Below are 20,643 nucleotides of genomic sequence, written 5' to 3'. Positions count from 1 at the left end.
GTGAGCATTATGAAGTACATGATAATGATCCCACCTATGATCAGATTGTCTTTCCTGTTATAAAAACTAACCTTTCTTACTGTAAAATCTGTAAATTCCAATGAAATATACTTTTATTGGTAAGTAAACTCAAAATGAAACTTGTGTTCCTATGTATTTTGTAATGTGATGCAGATAGCTCAGATTGTCAAAGGCCAACTTGTAAGCTTGTGACGTGTTTTAGCTCTGTTTAAATCTTCCCCCAGAATTTTTAATAATTAGCAACATATTAGTTTTATATGCCTGTAATGTAGAAAGTGTTACAAAATGTTTTAATGAGCATTATACTAATTTCTTTTTGCTTTACTGTCAAGCACATCAAAACTCACAAATTGCTAATTACTGCTACAGTTTTAGAACTTGGAAGGCACTAAAAATTGCTAGAACACACTTCAGCAGTAAGATTATCAAATTCTCACTTTTAAGTATCGGTACGTCTGTGACGTGCATTTCAGTCATTTATATAAGAAATTTCTGAGTAGAGAATCTTACTGGTGCTGTGACAGCTTTTTGTCTCTTTTGTACTGCATGGCTGGGTATCAGACAATGTAGGTAAAGAGACTAATTAATCTAATTAAAACTTACCAAAGCAATTAAAGTTCAAAGCAGCTGGCTGGACTTGCAGTATCAGGCTCTTGGAATACTGTTTTGCATGCAGTGTTGTTAGAAATACTGTGCCCAAATAATTATTTATTGGAAGTAGTAATAAAGTAGAAATCATGTAAACTCCACATTTTTTGGGTTTTTCCTGCATTTTTGTTAATGTGTTCATTTTGAATACAAAAATTAGGCCTATTAGTTGCTACTGCTTTAACAGCTTAGTTTTTAGCATTTAAACTAATAAGCTTAAGTAAGTGATTGCCTTTTGTTGACAGTCACTACATGTCAAAACAGTGAGGTACTGAGTTTTTGTTAATCTAGGCACACACAGCCTGGATACACTAGTTTCCACCCAAAACTGAATATCTTTTATTTTATGAAATGGGCGTTAGTGCACATAATTAAAATGAATTTTACATTCAAGAATATATGAAAATAAAAGATAAAACAGCAGGTTCCTACATAAGTAGGATCTATACATGACAGTTGTAGTTCATTATAGAGAAAAATTAATTTGTCAGTAGCAGTTGCAAACATAAGAAATAATTAACAACTCTTTCCTAATGTATTCTGAAGTTCAGGCCTGTGTGCATGCTATTTTTTGTTGTGGCTTTTATATACTTAAATTTTATAAAAAAATTTTAATTTTTTTATTATTAAAACTTTTAATTTTATAAATTCAGAATATATTATTTTTACATAAAATATTCTGTAAAACAAGTACAACTTTATTGGCTAATTTTTCTTAATGGTATTTGATCTGAGTTGTTAAAATGGTTTATTTCAGTTTAATGATGCAATTAAGTGAAATAATATGTATGATTGTGTATATTTTGTTATTAAGAATATTGTATTTTTATATGATTTATATAAAGTGTCTGGAAGTAAGCAAGCCTAGGCTAACAGTATTAGACTTATTTCATTTAGTGTATGTTCTTAGTTAAAGCTTAAACTATCATCCATTTTAACTGTTATGAAGTCATTTCTAAGTCACAAGTTTTAAAATCACCTCAAAGAACCATAAGCCCATAATATTTAAATGTTATCTTTGTTCCAAAAAGGTGTTTTAAATCATGTTTTTCATAGAATTTTGAACATAATTATACTGTTGAATTATCAATAGCACACATATAAAGAAATTATTTCTTAGAAATTAAAAAACTTATGAGAGCTTACAACTGGTGAGTACTGTAAATAGTTTTTGATTTTTTTTTTTTTTACAGTGAATTTGTTTTAAATGTGTAGAAAACAAAATATTGAAATTAATTTCTATAATGATTTGGAGATGCTGTTCCTGTTACACGTTCTTAGTTTCTACTTTGTGGTTATCATTTGTAAATGTTTCCAATTAATGTGGAAATCTTAAACATCATATTTTAAAACAGATGTATTTTTGTTAAATATTAAGTGCTGTATTTAACAGTCATTGTAGAATCTATTTAGAAAAAGGAGAGAGGAAAGTGTGAAAGTTATTTGGCCCAAGAGAATGATTTAAAGATTTTAAATTTAGCCCAGTGTAATCAATGAATACATGAAAAAATATTTTAATGATAAACTAATCTGCTGTAAATTAAAATTAAAACGTTTAGTCAGTAAGTAATCTTAACTGTATTGGATCTGTTTACTAGATGCACGTGTATCTAGTTGTGGTTAAGGCATTTCAGTGGCCACAACTTAAATAAAGGAAGAAAAGATTGTCTGATTGGACTTGGGATTAATTTAATAGGGAAAATAACCTTTTAAAATGGATGAGTTGATTAGGGTAAGGGCTTGCTTGTTTGCAAGGGCATTTTTCTCTTGTACATGGGTATTTTTAAACTAAGATTAAACAGTGATGAGGGTCAGTATAATCTGAATAGAGAAGTAACACAAAGTTGTCATGAAAGAACAAAGTACAGAAGTAGTTTTAAGGGTGGGCTAAATTATTACAATTTTCATGCTGGAAGTATAAGAAATACACCAATTTAAAGTATTGGATGGATTTGAAGATTTTGATATAATGGGAAAAATTGAAGCTTGATTGAATATTGACAGCTGATGACATTTTTTGACATGTGGGGTTTTGTTATGTGATAAAGACGTAGTATAAGAAAGGGGGAATGATTATATACAAAGTGTAAGTTAGATCTTGTTGATGATTTTGAAGGTCATACCAAGAAGATTAAATATATGGGTACAAGGCTTAGTGGAGAATAGTTGCAGATCATCAAGTGGAACTGACAAAATTAACGAGGAATTCTGTAATGAGGTTAAAATTTCAGCTGTCAGTGAGATCATAATTATTGGCAATTTTAATTTTAGCCAAATATTTTTGGAAATGTTAAAGCCCAATCATGAGGGATATGGGTGTCTAGAAATCATTCAAAATGATTTTCTTTGCTTGTGAGCCTGGGAATGTACTAAGAATAATGATACTTTAGATTTATTGCCAACATTTTATTGTTATGCTTCTTACATTCTAGAATTTCAGCAGATTATAATGTGGAAAATGCTTCAACTGAATGGGTTGTTTCATAACATTATATTGACCTTTCAGTCATGCCTGGTTAACCTCAAGGATATTGCACTGATGCAGTGCACATGCATTCATGTGTCCAGTAATGTAAAGCTGACTTTCAGTTTGTAGAAAGTGACATGTGAAATAGTCACATTTCAGTTATTATACATTATGTGTGTAAATTATTAGTATTTACAAACAATTATATCTTGTAGTTAGTTTTCTGCTTGTCATAGGTTGCTAAGCCTCTTCAAGTTTTTCTGGAGGAATTGAAACAAAGCTTTTTTTTAAGATTTTTTACATACATTTGAAATAACCAAAAAATCATAATTATATCAACACTATAGAATTCCACTATAATCTATTAATTTAAGTGACTAATCTATACATTTGCTTTAAAAACACATTTTTGAGCAGGCTAAAGACACAACTTCTTTCAAATCATGGTTTGAAAGATCAAGATGGCTTCCTGGCACTTTGAAATGGCTGAGAAAGCCACTAAGGGGACATTCTGAGCTTCTGGTTGCCTATTCACGTCATATATTGAAGTGTGTGTTTAAGTAAATGTAGCATGAAAACATTAGTTTATAATTCTAATTTGTATATTATCTAAGCTCTTATTTACGTTTGAAAGGAATTGTTTGAATAACTTCTGTTACCTTTATTACTCTGTCAGTGTTCTCTCTGGTGTTCAGAGTTCCCTTATTTTAGATTTTATCTTCCCCTTTTATATGTATCAGACTATCTTGCAAATTAGATCAACAAACTGTAGAGACTAACAGGTCCAGCAAATAAGCAATTCCCATTGCATATTTGTGTTGAAATGATATAAATTTGTCAAACTTAAATAAAGCGGGAGTGATTTTTGTAGCTTTAATGTATTTTAACCTCATGATATATACAAACCAAGTTCAATATACTGACCTTGTACATTCTCAGAGATTCCAACCATTATGATTTGAGCATAATCATTGATTTTGGTGTATACATTATGACTATATGCTCATACAGACAAATATTATGACTTGTTGCAACTCCCAAATTATTATATATTATATAGGCCTATACAATAAAGTGGTAAATTGTTCCCCTAGGGCTTGAAAGGGGTGAAAAGAAAATTTCTAATGAGATACAAATAAATTTTGATAATAAATAAAAGACATAGCCCAAATGGCAACTTGCGATAATCATATTTGTGCTTGAAATAATAAAACAATATTTGTATCTCCAAAGTCTACCAATAGTTTGAGTGTGGTTCTTCTCCTTATTGGGTATGTGGGGGTATTCATAGTTACGTCATCAGTGCTTGTCAGCCAATTAGCGCTCGCATAGATGGGTATTTCTCATTTTTTAAGTGGCATAGAAACACCAATGCGATTTTTCACAAGATAGGAAACAAAAAGAGGCCTCGTTCACCAGATTGTCTTGTTTCTGGCAAATCTAAAAGGACTAAAACTGTAAATTAAAAATTTAGGAAAGAGTATAGTGCAAAATACCTGGTCATTGCATCAAAAGTCAGTGACAGTCATGCATTTTGTACAGTTTGTCAGATTGATTTTTTTTTTTCCTGTGGCACATGGCAGGACAAACAGTTGTTTCCAGACATACAAAATCGGCATCTCGCCAACAAAAGGCTGGGGCAAAGACTAAAACAATGCAGAAGTGATGTTCACGCAATTTGTCATTGCTGATAATTTACCTCTAGCTGTAACCGATCATGCAGGACATCTATTCAGAAAAATGTTTGCAGACTCTGATATAGCAAAAAAATATGGCTGTGCTAGAACCAAAACTACAGCCATTGTACAAATGTTGGGTTGTCAAGATGACAAAATGATTTCAAGCATACTTACTAACAGTTTACAGTTTAGCGACAATAAGTGTCATAAACATGATATAAACTAATCCTTACACAAAGGCTTTTTCTGCTTACTGTTTGTGCATGTTTAATGTTGTTTTACCAGTATATTTGTTATTCTGAAATATATGAAAGACGATTTCAAAAGAATTTTTTAAAATTTATTTATTAAATACACAAAAGTCATAAATGAGCAGTCTATAGCAGTAATAAATAATAGTTATAATAATAATAATATAATAAACAGCTTGGAGACATTGGTCAGGCCTAGTAGCTGCAAATGATAAAGCGCTGCATCTACAATCATTAAGCTCAGTCATTTGAAATAGTTGGCATCTCTGCATTCTGTAGTTTGACTTTTAAGGGGAATTCAGTCTTCCATTGAATATTACATATTTACAATAAGGGGATGCTTAGAGAAGTGATGAACTTTTTAACCTATATATAATTTTGTTAAGAAGCCAGGTTAATTGTAGTTTTAAGACATTCTAGTGCATGATATACTTTGTGTTTTTAAATTCATATGTGAAAGCTATATGAATTAGTTTGTGAACATGTTTCAGTAAGATTGTTTTCATGCTACTTGCTCTTCACAAGTACAAATGGGCCTATAGCTGAGTGCTAGTGGTTTTTTTTATGTATAACAGTAATTGATAGCTATATATAATTTTCCAACAGAAACTAAAATGTAAAAATTAACCTATGAGGTTATACAAAGAAAATTTAATGAAAAGGAATGAAATAAAAGGAGTTCTTGAGGCATAACCTGGTACTTTGTTTACCCAAAGCTTTCTCTTTTCTTAGTAGATGATATATTGGTTATCACACTACTAATGCAGTTTGTAGTATGGCAATGAAACAAAACGAAAACAGATTTGAAAATACTAGAAAGCTGAAGCTGTTATAATAGATAATTACAATTCTCTTGCAAACTGCATTCATTGTAAGGAAAATGTTTTGATTTTATTTTTCAGTTTTTCATTTCATTGTGTTGAAGTTACTAGTGTTAAGGTAGAATTAAGAGTTACTGAAAAAATCAAGAAGATTCTAAATGTTGTGCAAATGAGGTATGGAAACTGAGAGGTATTTTTATTCTTAATATGAAAGTCATTATTACAGACTGAGTGAGTAAATGCTTTTTGAATTTACAAAGATTTAGCAGGAATAGTTTTTTAAAATCTGATTCTGTTGTGCACAACAGATTTGTAATATCAATAAAAGTTTGTCAAATTGTGCATAAAGACATATGCTTAGTAAATTCAAGGATATATTTTTGTGGTTATATGTAGTTATAAATTCAGTTATATTAAGCAATTCATGTATACAAATATAGTGTAGGAGTCCGTATTGGAGTGATTTTTGTGTAAGCTGTTCTTAAATTAGTGAAAAAAAAAAATAAAATGGAACTGATTGTATTGTTTTTGAGTTTAGTGAAAAGTCTTTGTGAAATTAATATTTACCTTGAGTTTCATTCTGCATCTACTTACTGATAAGTATTATTTTATTACAAGTTATAGCTTTTACGATAAGGATGAATATTTAATAAAGTTCTTAACTATGCAGTAACTCCTACCTCTATCCAATGTTAGTTAGTAATTAGCTATGAAAACCTTTGCTGAAAATTAATGATACAATCAAATTGTAAATCCAATAAATGGCAATTAATCCCAAATCCTGGACTTTAAGAGGTGTGTGTATTGTGTCACTAGACAACCCCCAGTGGTGCAATAGTGTATCTGCAGACTTGCGATGCTAGAAATCAGGTTTTGATACCTGTGGTGGGTGGAGCACAGATAGCACATTGGTGTAGCTTTGTGCTTAACTCTAAGCAAATAAATGAACTATTGTTGCAAGACAATGAAGAAATGCTGGAAATATTCACCATTAAAAAACATTTTTATTTAAATATTTTCATATCAAACCAAAAGCAGATCTATTAAAAACTTTTTAGATGAATTTTGTGAAAACACTTTTTGAAAACACTAAACAATAAGAAACCTATAACACAAAATTTGGCATCAGTAGAAACAAAAGGAAAGTCTTAAACTTAGAAACAAGGAAGACATTGTCATCCAAAAGTTTGATAAAGGGAACTATTTTGATTCTACCAGCCAAACAGTATGGATTCCTTAATGGTAAATATATTAAATCATGCATATTAATTTAATCAGTCAGATTCTGACTTTAACCCAATGTTTAACAAACAGTTGAACAAAGTACTCAAAATACTATTAAAAGAAAAAAACAACTTGCTTTTAATCTTTACAGCTGTTTGTATCCAAACCAACCATAAACAACAAAAATCTCTTATTTAGTGGAAGTCTATAAAAACTTTGTAAATATTTCTACTGAGTTTTGGTAATTTGTTTCCAAACTAAGCACCCAACTAAAAAAACTTTACACAACACTTGTGTCTAGCTTTGTGAAACATATTCACTCAAACAACTAGTCATGAGGCAGTAACAATTTTACACATCTGTTATTTCACCAGCCACTCCCAATCCTATGCAATATGTTGCATTATATATTCCATGTTCTCATATTTATTCACTTTTTTGTTTTTTCTGTTCACCCATAAATAATTTCAGTTTATGCTGGCTGATATGCACATGCATAAGTAACTACCCTCCGTTCTAAAATTTAAATTCCCTGTTAGGTTAATGAATGTCAACTTAAATCCTAAAACCTGTTTTACTGTTAAAACTACTTTATTTATGAATGATTGTACCAGTGTTTGAAATTTTGTGCCTGTTTTTAAAAATATTTTTTCATATTAACAATGCTGTAACCTATAATAACATTGAATTTTGATACAGTATTGTACCTCTTCTCATGGAAAGTTTACTTCACTTGTACTACCCTATCTTAGTACAAATATTTGCTTACCACTAGCCTTAATACTTTCACTTGTTTCTGCTTACAAACATGCAACTGACTAAAAAGCAATCTTCCACCAATAAGAGTGTGACACTACCCCTATTGTAACTCGCATCCTCTCTAATCTTACATTTATTAACCACTTTTTGATTGTCAGTCTTAGTGAATAGATGTTTTCACTCTTTGTTCACTTGTGCACAAGTTTGTTTTTTCTTGACTTTTAACTGCATTTTTTTATCATTTGTGTTCTTTGCAGAGAGTTATAAATAATTTTAGTTGACCTCTCTTTTGCTTTTGTGTTGTGCTCTCTGTTTTAGGTGGACATGACTACAATTGCTGAGGTGAATTTCTGACCACATCCAACAGGTTGGAACTGTCATGCTTGGCCTATGAAGTGATGGCCTTGGTCTGTCAGAAGTCGACCAATATCATGCAACAATAAAAACAAACTGACTTTTCACAGTTCTCAGCAATTGTGAAGTTTTGGATTTATATAGCTACCCCCCACCTGAATATGCTTCTCAGTCAAGTATCAAGTTGCCCACCCTGTGGAGGTCCTTGATGATTGATCCATAGATTCTGCCTGTTCTTTCAGTAAGTTTCATTCTCTGCTTTCATTTGTTTTTCCCACTATCGTGCAGACTTCCTCCTTCTCTCAATATTTAATGTTTTGCCTGGCTGATTCATTGCAGGGGCCTTTTTTTTTCCATTATTCTATGGATGTATGGCTGTTTCCTGCCTCCTCACTAGACCACTCTTCAGAAACTTGCATGTTGGGTTGGCCTGTCAGTGTGGAGCAGTTTTCCTTCACACCCGTGCAATATTTTTGGTTTGTATTTTTGAACTCCCTCCTCCATTAGGCCCTACCCACTGCACTTCAGTTGCAATCTAGAGGATGTCTTGTATGCACTATCTCATCCTCTTTCTCCTATGCATGAGAGGTCCTTTTTCTTTTAGGGCATGTTTCTGTTCAAGCTCTCATTCTTCATGTTCATGTCTTTTTACATCATATCTAGGTTTTCATGGTCAAATTGAACCTTGTTTTGGATTCCTTAGATGTCCCTCTTACCCTTCCCTTACAGACCACCTTCAACTGGTAGTTGGATCAAAATAATACTATCATTTGTATTCCTCCTCATCTGAAATTTAACTACTTATGGGTGCTTCTCTTTCCAGTTATGGAGTGTATCTCAACATTCAAAAGGTGTCAGGGCAATGGTCTCTTTCTGAGACCTCTTTCCATATCAATCTTTTAAAGTGTCTTGCTGTTTATTACTTTCCTTCACTTCCTGCAGACTCTTTGAGGCTGGTTGGTGGTGTTTCACTCTATTTATATGGTCATTTCCTACATCGTGAGGTACTCCATAGGCAGTTCTGTTACTAAACATTGGACTCGTTGCTGTCCCGTTACTTTTTTGCCATGTCATAATCCAGGTGCCCTGAATGTTGTTGGGGATTGGCTATTCTATCTTGACAATATTCATGTTTTGTTTGCTCCATGGAGTGCTCCAGATTTGGATGCTTTTTCCACTTCTCAATACAGTTTTTTCTGTCTTTTGCCTCCTGTTTCTCATCTGACATGAGCAGTTTATACTTTTTCACGATTGTTAGGGTTGATGCTTGTGTGCATATCCATCTATTTGTCCACCATTACATGCTCTCACCATACTTCAGACCACTGTGTAGTGTTCTGTTGATGGCTGGCTTGCATGGTTTCCACTGCTATGCTGGGTTTTTGGTGTTACCTTCTTGTTTCTTTATCTCTGACATTTTTCAATCAACTTCATTGTGGAGCATGTCATCTAACTGTACCAGTAATCCAATTCCACATGTGCCTTTGTCTGGTCCATCACCTGGAGGGACTGAAATTTCAGGTAACTTTTTTCGTTGTTCCTACTTTCTGGTGTTTTACATATGCATGTAGTTCACCCACCATATTTAGTCTGTTCCAAGGGGTTATTATTCCTCATTTACCCTCTTTTTCCCCTTGACTTTTTTAATGTGGTCTTTTATTTTCTTCTGTTGTGTGTTATAGGGCAATGCTATCTGCCAATTTTTAGGTTACCAACTTTGCTTGGTACAAGCAAACCAGATGTACAATTCCAGATGCAGTCAGGTGTTGGTTGGTTGCTTTTGTTAGTATGTCCACCATAATATCAAAATACACCATCATAACACAAGGTATTATGCTTTTGAGATGGTTTTTTTTTTTTTTTTGCAAAACTGTACTTGGGTATCCCTTATGATCTATTTGCTTCATAAATATGTTTGTGTATTGTATATCTCTTATCTATCCTTCTCACTTCTGGTTTGTTTTGGTGAGATTAAGATTTAACCAAAGTGGCTATTAGAGAGAGTGTGAGTTATTTGCATCTTAATATGCAGAAATTAAATGGGAGTATCAAGGCTAGTGGCAAGCAAAAAATTTGTGCTAATATTGGGCAGTATAAGTTGTGAAAGCTGTTTGTTAGTGGAGGTATCATAAATACATTTTAAGTTTAGGAAAATGTTTGTTTGTTGATTTTAGTTAATAAGAATTGAGTCATTAATGATTCATACCCATATTTTGATATTATTGGGAGAAAAAGCTTTATATAACTTGTAAACTCTAATGATTATTCACAGCAAAAGTTTTTATTTCTTGTATTAAATACTTAAACATGATATTGTGCATATTTTATTTTATGATTCATTTAATGCAAATGTGCTATACACTAAATATCCTTTTTTTTACATTGTGTTAATTACGAGATATATAGGTATAATATCAAATTTCTGCCAATTAGATAATGAATATTGTTAGATTAAAATTAGTGTGTGTGTTTTTCAGTATGGCTTTTTAATTCATTTAATACCTGATAAATTGTACAAATGTCTGATTGGCTTTAGGCTCAAAAGCCATGGGCTAAACTACTAGCCAAAGTGAACAAAGCTAAATCTGACTATCATACAGCATGTAAAAATGAGAAGTCGGCTCAGAATCAAGAAAGAAATGCCAATGCTGATACATCATTGTCACCTGATCAGGTAAGCTTGTTTTATTTCTCTTTTGTGCCTATTAGATGTCTAATTACCACAAGTATCAAAGTTAAAAGGTTGATAATAACAACATGCTGTACAAGGATCTTTAATATTATTGTTTGTATCCCATTACCTCCACAAAAAAAACTTAGAGGTTGTATTTTGATAAAGGTAATGATTGAATTCTGTTACTTGTTTAGACCAAGAGTAGGTTCTTTATTAACACTGTTGGAAACAGGAAGCTGTTTACATAACACTGGGGTGGATACTATTGAACACTGCCTTTCCTCTAGTATATTGGTTGAAAGTTAGGAACAGTGAGCACAGACAACTTGCTATTTTGTGAGAATATCCAAACAGACTAATTGAAGTATCATTCAATATTTGTGTTATAAAATTAAATGAGTTTTTAGCATAATTTGTATAAGAATATGGAAGTTAGTGATTAATTCTGTTGAAGTTTATGATTTTGTTAACTTCTGTTTTCATCTGTGAATGTGAAAATTCACTTTCTTCTTGTGTATCATGGATTAATATTTTGAATAGAGATTGAGAAATCAGTCTGTTAAAACCTATAAATTTATAAACACAAATATTGCATTTCATAAAGTAAATTTACATGTGAAGATAATTACAAGAAATAATATTAGTAACAATTTAAAATAGTAAAATTGAAGATTTGTTTAAGTATCAGCAAATGAAAACCAGATTCCCAGTTTTGATAGTATTAGTGATTGTTATAGTTTGTTATAGGTTAAAAAGATGCAAGATAGGGTTGCAAAATGTAAAGACGATGTCCAGCGTACTAAGGAACGTTATGAACAAGCTCTTCGAGAGATCAATGATTATAATGCAAAATATATGGAAGATATGACTGTTGTATTTGACAAATGTCAAGAATTTGAACAAAAGAGGCTAGATTTCTTCAAAGAGACGTTATTTGGTATTCATGCATGTTTGAATATCTCAGAGGACCCAGAGTAAGTACTGTGTAGCATATCTTTATAATTCAGTTGATACCTTGTGTGCAGTATTGAAAAACCTTTTTTGTTATTTAAAAAAATAACTTAACTTGGAATGAGCTTATTGCTAGTGTGCCAGACAGTGGACCTAATGTTTATGGTGTGTATTCTGTTGCCACAAAATTGCACTACCCACTTTTTGGCCATTGGCATATAATAAGAAATATAGTAATATTTGACTATTCTATTAGAATAGCCCAAGGACAAAAGTGTGTGTGCTGTGTTGTAACTAGCTGTCTTCCCTCTAGTCTTTTACTTCAAAATTAGGAATTAATAATGCAAATAGCCCCTGTTAATGTTTGCATGAATATCCAATCCAAATTAATCAAACTAAAGTGAAGATGTTACTGTTCTGTTTCACTTTCATGAGGCAGTTTTATGAAAGATTTTTTAGGTGTTGTTTGAACCTGCTGAAAGAACAGTTGTTAGTATTGGCAAGCCAGCAGTTTTTCTGCCACACAACTAAGTTTTTGTTCTTGGATGTGACAAATTTTAGTCTACAACTGTACAGTCTTTTATTTTGAAATAGTTCTTGAGTTTCTTGTGCCTGCAGGTTTATCCTTTATCAGTTGAAGCTCTCTGTACATTGACTTTATATCAACTATCTTTTGGTTGATACAAAATGCAGACTTGTACATCATGGTATGTATTGTCTACATTTGGGTATGTATTAATTCACAATGATTCTGTAGTCTTCTTGAGATTTGACAATCATTATACTAAATTTTTCCTTGTTTTGATTAGAGGCAGGTCTGAGTGAAATCACAACACATTTTTAAGGCACTCTGAAAGATGTCTTTTTTACTTTGAGTTTTGATATATTGAAATAATGTTATTGTCAAAACTAAAGATTGTTTGAATTAAAACTTCCAGCAAAATTTCAGCACTTGTTATTGCTATTACATACCACAAAAACTGTAAAATGACTGTTATACAAACAAATAGTACTGATGATTTTTAATTTTCTCATATTTTGTCTAGATAGATCAGGGTTGGGCAACACTATGACCACTGGTCACATGTGGCCAATGGATAGCACAGTTTTGGCCAGCTTGAGTTTAGTAATTAACTTTTTCCATCATTTATTTATCGCAAATTTGGTAATCGGCAACTGCACTGCCTCACACCATCTCTGTCTCCTGCTTCATCACTGCCATAAACTCTGCCTATTTTGTAACATGTTCTGGTTTTTAGGTGTTTGTTATCAAGTGTGCATTATTTTGCATGTGCTTGCAAACATATTTTTATTATGCAACATTCAAGTGTTTAAATATATTTCTTTAATCTCATAATATGGATAATTCAAATATTAAAGAATTCAGATGAGGGTAAAAAATAAAGACAATTTAATTGAAACTGGCATTACTGCTGAAAAGAGAATGTTGCGTGACTGAAAAGATGTGAAACAAGAATTTAATTAAAGTTGGGAGCTGAAATTTGTAGTGATTGAAGCAAATAATAAGCCAGTTTGTCTTTTGTGTAACAAAATGTTTAGGAATAATAAAGTATACAACTTTAATCAACACTTTAACAATTTTTACAATGAATTTGATGCAAGATTTCAGTTGATAGCAAAAATTCGTAAGAATGAAATTAGCTGTTTTGAAAGCACAACTTTGTGAACAAAAGGGAGGCTTAAAGAGATTTTTATTGTCGATGGAACTAGTTAAGTTAGCTAGCTATAAAGTAGCTTGAATTCTAGCTCAAAAGAAATCATCTTTTGGTGCTGAACTAGTAAAAGAAATATGTGATTGTGGTTATTGAAACTGTTGGCAAATTATGATTCAAAAATAAAAGATGATACTGTTCAAAAGGTACTTTAATTTGCAATTAAGTCGAAGAACAATTGTCTGCAGAATGCTTGAGTTAGCAAAAGACAGAAAAACAGTTGCTTGAACAACTTAAACTATTTTTCTTTAGCACTAGATAAGTCAACAGATGTTACTGACACTGTGCAGTTTATTTTGGATTCGATATGCAACTTCAGATCTTCATGTGAAGGAAGAAATGCTTGGCTTTTATGGTTTATGAGATTGAACATGTGGAAAAAACATCTTTTAAAAATTTCTTGAAGTGTAAAAAAAAAATGGAAGTGTGCATTTTAAAAAACTGGTTTGTCACAACAGGAGGTGTTTCTACCATGACTTGGGTGAAATTAGGATTTGTTTCTCTTTTGAAGCAGCAATTAATTGAAAATGTGAAGTCCATGCTGTTATCTTTCCACTGCATTTTGCATCAGGAAAATTAATGTGCTCAGATGTCAAAGTGATGAATTGAAATATTTGATGTACATTGTTGTAAAAATTATGAATTATGTTAAATCAAAGTTCTCTCATCTGTCAACAGTTTGTTGAGTCTTAAATTTCAACTGCAGAACAATTACAAAAGAATGATTTGACAACATTTTGCAAAGTTGAATAGTTTTCTAGAAGATAACAATGACTAATTTTTCTGATGCTAAAGATGATCTTTATGTAAACTGAATCAAAAATTTATCTAATAAATTTGAATCGTGTTTCTCGAACTTAAAAATTTGAAATTGATATTTGAATTTTGGCATGATTCATTTCAATTTGACCTGTGCAATTTCATTATTGAAATTTCCCCTTTTTTTTTCTTTGGATAAGTGTGGAATTAAAGACGAGATGCTTGCCCTGCAAAGTGTAAACACACAAAAGGTAAACAAAAAAAATATTCTATCAAAGATGTGACTCACTATTCTGTTACACGAGTCTTCCAAATTTAAAGCAATTTCAAAATTATTTTCTTTGTTTGGATCCACGTGGGTGTAGGTCAACATTTTCTATGCTAGGTTTTCTGAAGTCTAGATGCAGATCTCAGCTTACTGACATAAATTTAGAGGCAGAGCTAAGATACTCCTTGAGTGCTTATATTAGCCAAATTTCACGAATTTTGTTGATGAAAACTCCATAAATTTTCACATTTGAATTTAGTTTAAATGTAATTATTTGGATTAAATTAACTTTTTTTTTTTTTCAGTAGTGTGGCTAATGTTTCTATGAGCCACAATTGTGGATAGTGTGAAAAATAAGTTGCCCACCCCTAAGACAAATTAAAAAGAAATGTAACTGTGATTAGTTATTTCAAACAAAGAACTTGGAAACAGTAAATACTATATGAACATTTCCTTTACAATCTTTAATTATATCAGTAACTCTTTCCAATGCCTCAAGGAAAAGTACCAAATAGGAAAACCATCTGTGCATTTCAGAAAATATGTAATTTGCTAGAAATGTAGCTAGTCTTATATTGGGTTAAGTTGCTCATTTCTTTGGTCATCCTTGGAAACATCTTTCTTCTATCAAACATACAATTGTGGCTAGGCCAAAGTGCAATTAAAAGACCTTTTTACAAGGTTATGTTCAAAATTAAACTAGTTTTATTATCAACTAGTAATCTGTATCTGGTATTATTCAGGTATTACCTGAACAGAGGGCTGATATTTAGCTATATTTAAACAGAAAGGATAAAAATACTAATACATACTGTTTTCAAACATTCTAGGAATATGTTCTGGTTGAAAGAGAGCTAGTTAAGCATGATATAAAATACAACTTGCCAACTCTGGAAAAATATTGCAGCAAGTAGTTCCTCACTTTCTACTGAAACTCAGTTTAACTACTCATTCAGAAAGGATTTTTTTGTAAAATGACTGAAGAAAGTTTTGCCTCATTCATGTTTCCTTCAACTGTTCTTGAATGAAGTGAAATTTGTATTTTTGCTGCTTTGTTAGTAATAATGAATTTTATTTCAAAGGTTTATCAATTTCAAAATCAAACTAATTGTTCAAATATACAATTGTTGAAGGAGCCTTTAAATGACAAAATATGCAATGATCGCATTTTTACAACTGTTTTATTTGATATACAAGTTGAATTTTTCTTGTATATAAACTTTTATATGGAAAATAATTTTTTAGATACAATTGAACGGGTATTTAAATACTGTCATTTTCACCAATATTAAGACTTCTAGCACTTCTATGTATGCTTTCTTTAACACAAAAACTGTTAAAACTTGTTCTACACTGTTAATGGAAATAATATAAATTCTAATACTTTTATGAATAGTTCCTTTTAAAAAAAAAAATAAACCACTAACAATTTTATAATGCATATTTTTAAAAACAATTTAAGCCTTTTTTTAAATACAAGTTTTGTAACAAAAGGATTTTTAAAAAAATGTGTACAAAAAACCTAAACTGTTATTCAGCCCTCTGATTATATTAATTAAACTTTCTCTCAGCTACCTAAATTACTTACCTTACTTTGCAATTTAAAGTCAAATACAATACTAAAATTTACACAAACAGTATTTGTGATTTAGTTGTGAAATTAAACCTTTTAATTTTACAATATATGAAATGTTATGAGAGTTAAACATTTTAAGGAGCAGTCAAGCATGTTAGAAAATGTTACATTTTGTGATACTGTTTTTTTGTTTTTTTAGGCATTTCCCCTCTCACTTTCAGATGCTCCTTTTGAGAAATAATTTATGTAAAGCGATTGAAGAATTATTTGTTTCATTTGTATTGTTTTCATTTTTTTTTCCTACATGGGTAGTAATTACTTTTTCTCAATTTGAAAATCGGAAATGCAAATGAACAAACGTATTTCCATCAATGATATAAATTCTAACAGATTTATACTTTTTTAACTTTGAAACTCTTGTTTGTTACAAAAAAAACTTGTTAGGTAATAACAAATAGCAACATAAAATTATAGGAAAAGAAAATAAATTGGCCAAAATTTTCGAGATAAAAATAATACCCAGGTGCACTCCTTAAAAAAATATTAGTATGTGTGTAAACTTTCAGATGTTTATTTTAATGTTGGAGCTATGGCACTGACAGATTGATAGTGAATATCTATTTGTATAGATATCTGTAAACTTGGTATCAAACTGTAGTTTATAATTCAAATACTTGTATCATCTAAGTTTTGTTTAATTTCAAAATGTAATTTAAAATATTTTTAGTCATCACACTCCTATATTGCATGATTTCATCTGTTCCAAATTATCCATGCTAGAATTTTGACTTCAATAATAGGCTACTATGGTTTCGACCCAATTAGAATTGCACAAACTATACAGAATTACAAGCAAGAATTTGGAATTTTAACATCCTACCTTTTTAATTTGCTGAGGTATCTCGACTCTCATTTCTTTTTTTAGTGGGTATACATACACATTCAACAGACTATTATACTCTGATCAGTATTTTTTTAACTTTTATAATTTATCTGGGTTTCTCTGAGCTATTAGTTATGGGACATTCTATTCTAGTGACATAATATTTTTGTTTTTTAAAATGCATATTTTAAAGTTGTGAATTTTTATATGGACAACCAACTTAATGAGAGAGAGGGGGGGGAAGTATCATATCTACTCCTGCATTTGCAAAGATCACCAGATCTTGAACTCTGGTTGTGATGTTTACAAAAACACCAACTGGGCTACCACTTATTGCTTTTCACAGATGGATAAACTGCTTGTCTAGCAATAAAGCCATAAACCTAAACACACACAAAGTTAACTGTTGAAATTGTGAAGATAAGTCTAGAATTAGGCAATTAAAGAAGAAAAAGGTATTAATTTTAATTTGGATTTCTTTCACTGTATATTAAATATGACAATCATTTTCACTCAAGAAATTCTTTGTAAATTCATGGAGAAATATCTAGTACATACACTTATTCTTTATATATGACAGCAAGTTTTTTATTAAACATGGCAAGTCTAAGTTTTTAGAAGAAAATATTCTTAGTACATTCAGAGTTATAGTATGCATAGTTTTATTATTACAGGATGACTAAAAAGTGGAAAATTGCTAAGCCCATAAATAGAGGGTCAAGCACTTTGAAAGTTATAGTATAGGTAATTTCATGATTTCATAGTGTTTGCAAGATCAATGTAGTAAGTGTATTTTCACAAGAACTGCTGAGCTTTTAGTGAACATTACAAGTCTTTGCAAACAACTAGATTGTTAAATTTTACAAAATATTTTATGAATATTTGGAGTTAGTGTGTGACTTACTGACTAGTCTGAGTGCTTGGTAATTTTCATGTTAAGAATAAAAATATTTTTCAACTCTTCAACTCTTGGAAAGCAAATTTGTATGACCTCTAGAACCTCCTATATAAATATCTAAGGATTTTCTTTTGTGACAAACTTTATACTTTGTTATTTTCTGTACCCTGATTCTTTCACAGTTAAGTTCATAACATCTGTTTTTATTTAATGCTGTAATATTACTGCTTTTTGAACAATGTCTAATAACCCCATGATACAAGCTTTAAGACTTGCTGCAATGCACAGCCTAACTTGCAGTAACGAATAATGTAATGCATGTACCAGTCAGAGGTACCCCTCATTGAGAAATTCTTTACCATTTCTTTTCATTATTTAACACATTAAGTTTCTGATTTGTACATTTTATTTTTATAAATAAATAAACTTAAAAAAGCAAGATTTTAGTATTCATGTTGGTTTTTTTTGTTGTTGTTGGCTCAATGATGAAACTAATCTCTTGTGTAAGGATGGTACTAATGTATTAAATATTTATTTGAAATATAACTTAAGAACACAAAATAATAATTAGCACAAAGGGCTTAATAATTCCCTTAATCACTTTAGCTATATTTGGAGATAGAAACATTCAATCATTAGGTGGTAAAAACTTGCTTCTAAGAACAAAGTGGTAATAAGTGTTATTCAGTAAATTAAAACTGTCTTTCTGTTGGGTATAAATAATGCAATAACAAATATTGAAGAATATTGTTAGCAATTTATGAAAGATAGGATGTGATAAGATTGTCTGGCAACTGAGTCTTGCATTCTGATCTGTATTTCCAAAAACAGAGTGAAAGCTATAGATATTATATAAATATGTACCTTAATATCTATACTATAATGAGTAACTTACTTTTAGCTGAAGACATAGAGTGATGTGGGAGGAGAGGGATTAATGAGCAGTTGGAATAAATATCAGGTTACTTGGGTAAAGGAAGAATGTATTTAAACACATTTTTGTAAAATGTTAGAATTTATTACATACTATTTTGGTGCCAAGTTATTTCTCTTATTTTTTGTAAATGGAAGTCAGCATGTACTATTCTATTAAATACTTTCTTTGAAAATCAGTTGCATTCTTACTTCAGACCAGACGAAGAGCTGTTCAAAGAAAGTTGTATATAGTAAAACTGTTATCTAACATATTTACCATATTTATCTTGTAAATTATGTTTTGTATATGCTATGTTACACTTTAACAAAGTTATTATGACTCAATCATAATATACAACTGCAAAATGGTAGAACATCTAACCTCTAATGCTTTTAAAGTTACATTGTTTATGTAAATTAGTAAAATGCTAAAAACTACGGACTTGTGTTAAATTTACAAGTATTAAAGTATAGACTTTCAATTTAAGATTACCACAGATTTATGAAGAGTACAAACATACAATACAGAATGCTGATGCTATAAAAGACCTCAAATGGTGGTCACACAACCATGGAATAGGAATGGCCATGAACTGGCCACAGTTTGAGGTGGGTGATTTTGTAATATAATTGTAATGTTTAATGTATATTTTGTGTATCTGTATACTTTCAACCTTTTAAGTATTCATTACAAAGTGGTGTATGACATGCTGAAATAATATTCTTGTCCAGTATCTTGCTTCCAACTGTAAAATTGCTTTTTTTCAATTGATGCTGCCCTCTGTGGGTGCAAATTGTCAATGCTTGCCACCAGCCTTTCCTCTCTTTTGCATATCCACATGTAAATGGTTATGGAACAGCTCTTCAATAGGAATGTGACACAACCTCTAAGTATGAGTTTACTGGGATCAGATGTGGTGTAGTCTCCCACTGAGGTTTCTTATCTTCTTTTTGGTTCCACACTTCATGGTTTTTTTTGGGGCACTTCCTCAGGCAGATCACCATCTTGCTGATCTTCTACCAATTTAGTGTGGGATTCTAGCTAGTTTGTGAAAGGAGGTAAAATATTGTCAGAAGTTATCATTTTCCTAAATAGAACGTATTTTCTTTTGATACCAACCTTTTATTACATTTCCCTCCCAGCCTCCTTACTTCTATGTCCTATGACTAATCTTCAAGTGATTAGCAAGTGCAAATGTTGAGAGGGTACTGCGACAATAGGGATTGCATTGCACTGCTATTTGGGGAGAGCTGATGCATAATCATTTACACATGGATATACAGAAGCTGGAGGTGGAAGACTGGTGGTGAGCATTGAAAATTTGCACCAGTGAGGTGCAGCATCAATTGAGAAAGGCTATTTTGTGAGAAGGTAAGTATTTATTAAATACCACTTCAGTTTAGAAAAATATTAACCTTCATTGTTGTAAATTTTGTAAGGTAACAAATGTAATTATATCACAAACATTTTTTTACTATAAAGCAATTAAAATATAGCTCTTGGGGTGTTTTTCCTTTTAAATCAACTCTTTCTGAATCTTACAAACTATTTTGTTTTCTAACTCAGATATTCAGAACTTCCACCAATTTAGTTTTAGCATTCACAAGTTGTTATTCAACTTCTCATTGGTCACATTGTTTTGTTACTTGGAACATAGCAATTCTAGTCACTGAAAGTTTTGCTTAGACTTATATTAAAGTATATTAATAATTTGAGATAATCAAAAAAATAAGCTCTAGAAACCAAGCATTGTGTAATAAA

General features: G+C 31.1%; 1 protein-coding gene across 6 annotated transcripts in view; it reads left to right on the top strand.

The window, feature by feature from the left end:
- The window catches only part of LOC143247403 (protein kinase C and casein kinase substrate in neurons protein 1-like), a 77,885-nt gene that overhangs the window by 36,949 nt on the left and 20,293 nt on the right, over positions 1-20,643 (top strand). For all 6 annotated transcript variants that reach the window (XM_076495440.1, XM_076495437.1, XM_076495436.1 and 3 more), the window contains 3 exons: positions 10,761-10,898; positions 11,646-11,872; positions 19,370-19,490. In XM_076495440.1, coding sequence (XP_076351555.1) covers positions 10,761-10,898; positions 11,646-11,872; positions 19,370-19,490 — 486 coding nt within the window. The remainder of the gene's footprint in view (positions 1-10,760; positions 10,899-11,645; positions 11,873-19,369; positions 19,491-20,643) is intronic.

This window comes from Tachypleus tridentatus, chromosome 3 (genome assembly GCF_004210375.1).
Source record: "Tachypleus tridentatus isolate NWPU-2018 chromosome 3, ASM421037v1, whole genome shotgun sequence".
Taxonomy (NCBI): Eukaryota; Metazoa; Arthropoda; class Merostomata; order Xiphosura; family Limulidae; genus Tachypleus; species Tachypleus tridentatus.
This window is presented reverse-complemented; position numbering and strand designations above follow the sequence as displayed.